The sequence below is a fragment of the Haliaeetus leucocephalus genome, unplaced genomic scaffold (genome assembly GCF_000737465.1).
Source record: "Haliaeetus leucocephalus isolate CR32 unplaced genomic scaffold, Haliaeetus_leucocephalus-4.0 Scaffold190, whole genome shotgun sequence".
In the NCBI taxonomy this organism is placed as follows: domain Eukaryota; kingdom Metazoa; phylum Chordata; class Aves; order Accipitriformes; family Accipitridae; genus Haliaeetus; species Haliaeetus leucocephalus.
The window spans coordinates 539,627-544,500 of NW_010972626.1; the positions used below are offsets into that span (position 1 = coordinate 539,627).

Here is a 4,874-nt window from a genome sequence, read left to right on the forward strand (position 1 = left end):
CCGGTCCCCGCCCCCCGCCGCCATCTTGGCAGCGCGCCGGATGTGGCGTCAGGGCGCGACGGATGTGACGCGAGGGGCGCCTCAGGGGCCCGGCGGGGGCGGCGGCTCGGCCGTGTCCCGGTCGTCCCCGTCCACCCGCCGCCTCAGGCCTCGGCCAGGCGCCGCGTGTAGCTCTGGATCGCCATCTGGAAGTGCTCCGGCGTGTTGAGGCGCGGCCGCAGCAGGATGACGAAGGCCTTCGGGAGAAAATAGCCGCCCAGGAGGGCGCCGAGGGTGCAGAGGGTGCCGAGCACCTGGACCGCCACCGCCTCCCGGCCGCGGAAAGCGCCCTGCGTGCAGAGGACGACGGCGGCGCAGGCGAGGTGCAGGAACAGGCTGCAGGTGAGGCACTTGGCCTCGTTGTAGCTGGCGGGCAGGTCCTTGCCCGCGTAGCTGAGGACGAAGCAGCAGACGCTGAGCAGCACGGTGTAGGCGATGACGGCCACCCTGCTCGCCCCTGCGCTCGAGGTGCACTCCAGCACCACCCGCTCGGCCGCCACGCCGTAATCCCAGTGTGGCACCGAGGGGCTGGTGGCCTCCGCGGCCAGGCACAGCACCGCCTGGGTCGCCGTGCCGGCGGCGATGAAGAGCACGGGCCCCCTGCGCCGCAGCCAGGCCTCATAGAGGGCCGGCCAGCGTGCGTTCAGCTTGAAGATGCAGATGATCTGGAAGGAGCGTGTCGCCACACACAAGAGGAAGACGGTGAAGCTGATGGCAAAGAGGGGGAGCTGCAGCAGGCACGCCTGCCGGGTGGGCTCCCCAAAGTAGCAGAAGAGACTGCTGCCAGCGCAGGCCAGAGAGCCCAGCATGAGGAAGCACATCTTCCCACCAGCAGACTTGACCACTGGCGTGGAGGCGTTCAGGGCAAAGAGGACGGCCAGCCCTGCCATGAGCAGCATGAGGAGGATGGTGGGGATCAGCAGTGCCCAGGAGATGGGCTCGGACCAGTTCAGAAACTCAGCGGTGCGGTTGAAGCAAGCTTCACTCCTCGCCGGAGCCCACTCCTCTACCCTGCAGGACTGGCAGCTGTAGAGGTCTGCAGAGGACAGGAGCCCGGGCAGTGACAGAGGCACCTCACACACCACGGACCCCGGTAAGATGTCTGCCGCGGCGGAGCACCCTGCCCTCGTGGACCCCCCGGGCTCTCTGCAACAGCTGCCCACTCCTTGCGTCCTGCTCCTTCCCTGTGGGTGCTTCCAAGCCTTAAGGAGCAGAGGGTCTCTTTCCCCAAAAGTACCCCCAGTGGACTTCCGAAAAGTCCATTGCTTGGGTTGAGAGGCGCGAGGCCTGCAGGAGCTCAGCTGGGTGAGCTGAGGCTCAGGGGCACGTGGGCCGCAGGTGGGAAGGGGCTCGTGCGTCCAGCAGTAGCCTGTGAAGGCCGGGACGGGTCTGCAGCAGCCCCCCTTCTGCAGGCTGGGGTATGGGACAGCAATGCTGACCAGCCATGTCTGGGGGCTCCCGCTTTTCCCTGGAGCTGGCCGTTTCCACCCACCTCAGCTCAAGTGCAGGCCAAGGCTGCCAAGTGACTAGCTGCTAGCAAGGGGTTTGTTGCTGTGGCTGGTGACGCACAGACAGGAGATTCCTGCCGCCTGTCCCAGGCGGGGGACATTTCCATATGCCAACTGCTGGTGACCACGTGGTGCAGAAGCCCCGAGTGCCACCTGGGGCACAAAGGCAACCACCGGGTCAAATTTCCCTCCCAGAGGATGCGGTGCAGGAAACGGCTGTCTGACTGTGTGGCCCCACCTGTGGGCAGCGCTCCCCGGAAAGCACCGGGCTTGGGCTTTGCATACCCACAGGTAGGCAAACGGGAGTCAGACCGACTGCGTTCAGGTCAGCTCAGAGGTTTTTACTGACCACAGGGAGGAAGAGAGAGCAGGAGGGAAGAGGCTGGGGGAACAGAGAGACAGAAACAAACAGCTGACGTGAGGGGGAGGCAGGGTGTGGGCAGGGGGTCCAAGCGGGAAGAAAAGGGAGGGAGCAGCCCCCCAGGATGTACTGACCTGATCTGTTCAGGAAAGTTCCTGATGGACAGGCCACACAGCTGAAGCAGCATCGGTGGCGGCTCTGCTGCAGCCGCTTCTCCCCTGGTTGACAGGCCTCGGAGCACACCGAGGTGGGAGCCTATCGGGAGCGTGGCAAGGGTTAGGCAAGCGAACGGAGCGGGCAGCAGGACCCCTTGCTGAGTGCCAGGCCTGGGCCTGGCAGCATTCAGGCAGCTTGCTGCCCGCTTTCAGGACAGACACTGGGCAGCAGCCAAGAGCTCGCCATGTTGTGGTTCTTACGGAGGTGGTGGGAAAATGAGAGCATTTAAAGGTAAAAGTAGGAACCTTTTTGGTTCGTGTGCCCTGCTTGTTTTTTGGAAGGATGAAAGCTGATACTCAGAGCATGGATCACCCCCCCATACTGCCTCCGTCTGCCCTCATTTTTGTCCGATTTTGGGGAAATACGCCAGAACTGGCAGCGTTGGGGATATAGCTGGCTCAGCAGTAAGCAATAAATAAGATCTGGATGCAGAACGGTACCTGGCGATCCTTTGTGTGCCACAGGATTTTGCCCTGGTCAATGCTCAGCCTGTCGGGGTTCACACGGAAAGTTCCTATCACGTTGAAAGCCCAGCTCGGGCTGCTCCAGTCCCAGGTGACGATATCGTAGCCTTTACAAATGTCCCCGTTGGCATCAAAAGAGATGCGGCTTTTGTACAGGGTGAAGTTTACTTGCTTGATTTTTTGTAAGAGCTGTAAAACAGGAGAGTAAGAGAAGAGTCCTTCCCGATGACGAGCCTCCCGCTGAGGAGTGCCTTGTGTCAGGAGAGAGATGTGCTAGAGGGCCCCTCCTCTGCTCTGGCTCCTCTTTCCAACCACCCAACAGCTAGCTTATGCCCAGCTGCAGAAAATCCCTTCCAGGTTTCTGCGAGGGGCTGGCAGTAGAGGAACAGAAGTGATCTAGGGCAGGGGTCTGGGTCTGGGTCCAGGCTGCTTTGACCGTGACCGGTGGCTGAAGCCCATAAGGCTCTTCAGCTGGGACATGAGCCTTTCAGAGGGACAGAAAACCCTTGGGTACAAGGGGAAGATCCTTCCCTGTGAGGAAGGATCCTCATGGATCCTCTTCCACAAGGAAGATCCTTCCTCCTGTTGCTCTTACCTGCCAGGGGTAGACTTTGCCTTTGCTGCATGCCCCTGAGGCACAGCCCAGCAGGTCATGGAGGCCATGGGCCACGGCATACACGGCTGAGTACACGCTGAAGGAGGCTTGAGCATCATACGTGTTGGGGGCAGTGGCGAGCAAGTGGCAGCCGGTGCAGCGCTGCGTGCAATACAGCTGGGCACTCCCTCCATCTCCCCTGCCTGCCTCTGGGCTGCCAGCATGCTCAGCTGCAGCGCTTTTCTCTGCCATCTTCCAAGATTCAAAGCGGTCCAGCATCGGGGACTCCGTGTTCTCAACCGACATCCCAATCACTGAGCCGATAGTCTGGATGCCAGGCACCTGCCAGATTGTTTGGGCTAATGACCAGTCTTCAGAGCCTACCCATACCATGCCCGTGACGTTCCTCTGGACCACCACTTCAAAGAAAGGGCGGGCGCTTTGTCTGTTGGCGAAGACGACGGTGACGTTGACCCTGGTGTCCGTGAGAATTCTGACCAGGTTATGGAGCTCCGGGCTGCTGGCGTCCTTGTTGACGGGGATGATGCCTTGGTAGGCAACGCACACGTCACTTGTGGTCAACAGCTTGTGGAGGGCGTGCAAGCCGTCCCTACCGTAGGCATTGTCGCTGCCCAGCAGCGCGACCCAAGTCCACCCAAACTGCTGCAGCAGCAGGAAGATGGCCTTCACTTGCTGCCTGTCACTGGGAATGGTGCGCAGGAACGAGGGGTAGAACCGCTTCAGGCTCAGCGTCGCCAAGGAGGCTTCGTAGCTAATCTGCAAAAGGACCCAGGAGAAAGGGGGTTGTGCTCCCCCAGGCAGCAGCACCCTAAGAGCTAACGGCACAGGCAGCCTGTCTCCTGAAGAGACTTGGGGCTGGGCATGCAGCGGAGCTGGAGCCGAATGTGCTGCCACAAGAGAAACCTCTGAAGGACGGCGAGCCAGCCACAATGCCTGCCAGCTGCCAGCGCCTGGGAAGAGACCCGGGCCAACGCGCGCACGGGGGCGGGGTTGCGTTTCCAGCTCAGCCTGGCTCTACAGCTCCAAGCCCACCCTCCCTCAAACCACTGCTCCTCGGGGTCCCTTTTCTTCATCTGCTGGGGGAGCCGCGCTTACCTCCGGTACGAGGAAGATGCCAAGGATGGCCGCTGTGGTGACAGCCAGGCGGGTGCTGTCAGGCCCGATGATGGCCACCACCTCGGGCTCGTAGTGGCGGAAGGTGGGGAGCACCTCGACCTCCCGCCCGCCTTTCCGGGCGAGGGCGCGCAGCGTGGCGTGGAGGCTGGCGGGCTCCGAGCAGGTGTCGTGGATGTCGTAGCCCAAGGTGACGTTGGGGAGGAGGGTGCTGGAATTGTTTATCTCCTCCACGGCGAAGCGCATGGCCTGGGACAGGCAGTAGCCGTGGCTCTTGAAGGCAGCGGTGCTGCGTGAACGCAAGAGTGGTTTTTAGGGAGGGAAAAAAACGCATTTGGGGGGAGGGGGGGACACACCAGAGGGGCGCGGGGGACTCACGTGTCGCAGCCGTCCACCAGCGGCCGGGCAGCGGCCCGCGGCGCCGAGTTGTGCATCTGGAAGAGGCCGGCCAGGCGGTAGTCGCCGCGGCTGGTGAAGGAGGAGGCGGCGGCGGCCGCGGCCGCGCAGAGGCAGAGCAGGGCGGGCAGCGGCATGGTGGGGCGGCGCCGGGTGGCGGG

At 62.6% G+C, this 4,874-nt stretch overlaps 2 protein-coding genes across 2 annotated transcripts in view; both read right to left on the reverse strand.

Annotated features, from left to right (window-relative positions):
* ZBTB48 (zinc finger and BTB domain containing 48) overlaps nucleotides 1–24 on the reverse strand; it is a 5,619-nt gene extending 5,595 nt beyond the window's left edge. The window contains exon 1 of the mRNA XM_010565379.1: nucleotides 19–24. Within this exon, the coding sequence (XP_010563681.1) occupies nucleotides 19–24 (6 nt within the window). The remainder of the gene's footprint in view (nucleotides 1–18) is intronic.
* An 83-nt stretch (nucleotides 25–107) lies between these two features.
* On the reverse strand, nucleotides 108–4,834 carry LOC104830468 (taste receptor type 1 member 1). Its single transcript, XM_010565380.1, has 6 exons — nucleotides 4,696–4,834; nucleotides 4,300–4,606; nucleotides 3,184–3,960; nucleotides 2,565–2,777; nucleotides 1,881–2,163; nucleotides 108–1,159 (listed from the first exon to the last, which is right to left on the reverse strand). The coding sequence occupies exons 1-6, from the start codon at nucleotides 4,749–4,751 to the stop codon at nucleotides 144–146; spliced, it is 2,652 nt and encodes an 883-aa protein (XP_010563682.1). The 5' UTR covers nucleotides 4,752–4,834; the 3' UTR covers nucleotides 108–143.
* Nucleotides 4,835–4,874: the final 40 nt, after the last annotated feature.

What these genes read in the sequence shown, in the direction of transcription:
- LOC104830468 (XM_010565380.1), bottom strand. Translation starts at nt 4,751, where the DNA reads ATGCACAACTCGGCGCCGCGGGCCGCTGCCCGGCCGCTGGTGGACGGC. An exon ending in CTGGTGGACGGCTGCGACAC is followed by an intron (nt 4,607 to 4,695) that starts GTGAGTCCCCCG and finishes GCGTTCACGCAG; the next exon opens with CACCGCTGCCTTCAAGAGCC. An exon ending in TGTGGTCAGTAAAAACCTCT is followed by an intron (nt 1,160 to 1,880) that starts GAGCTGACCTGA and finishes CCACGAGGGCAG; the next exon opens with GGTGCTCCGCCGCGGCAGAC.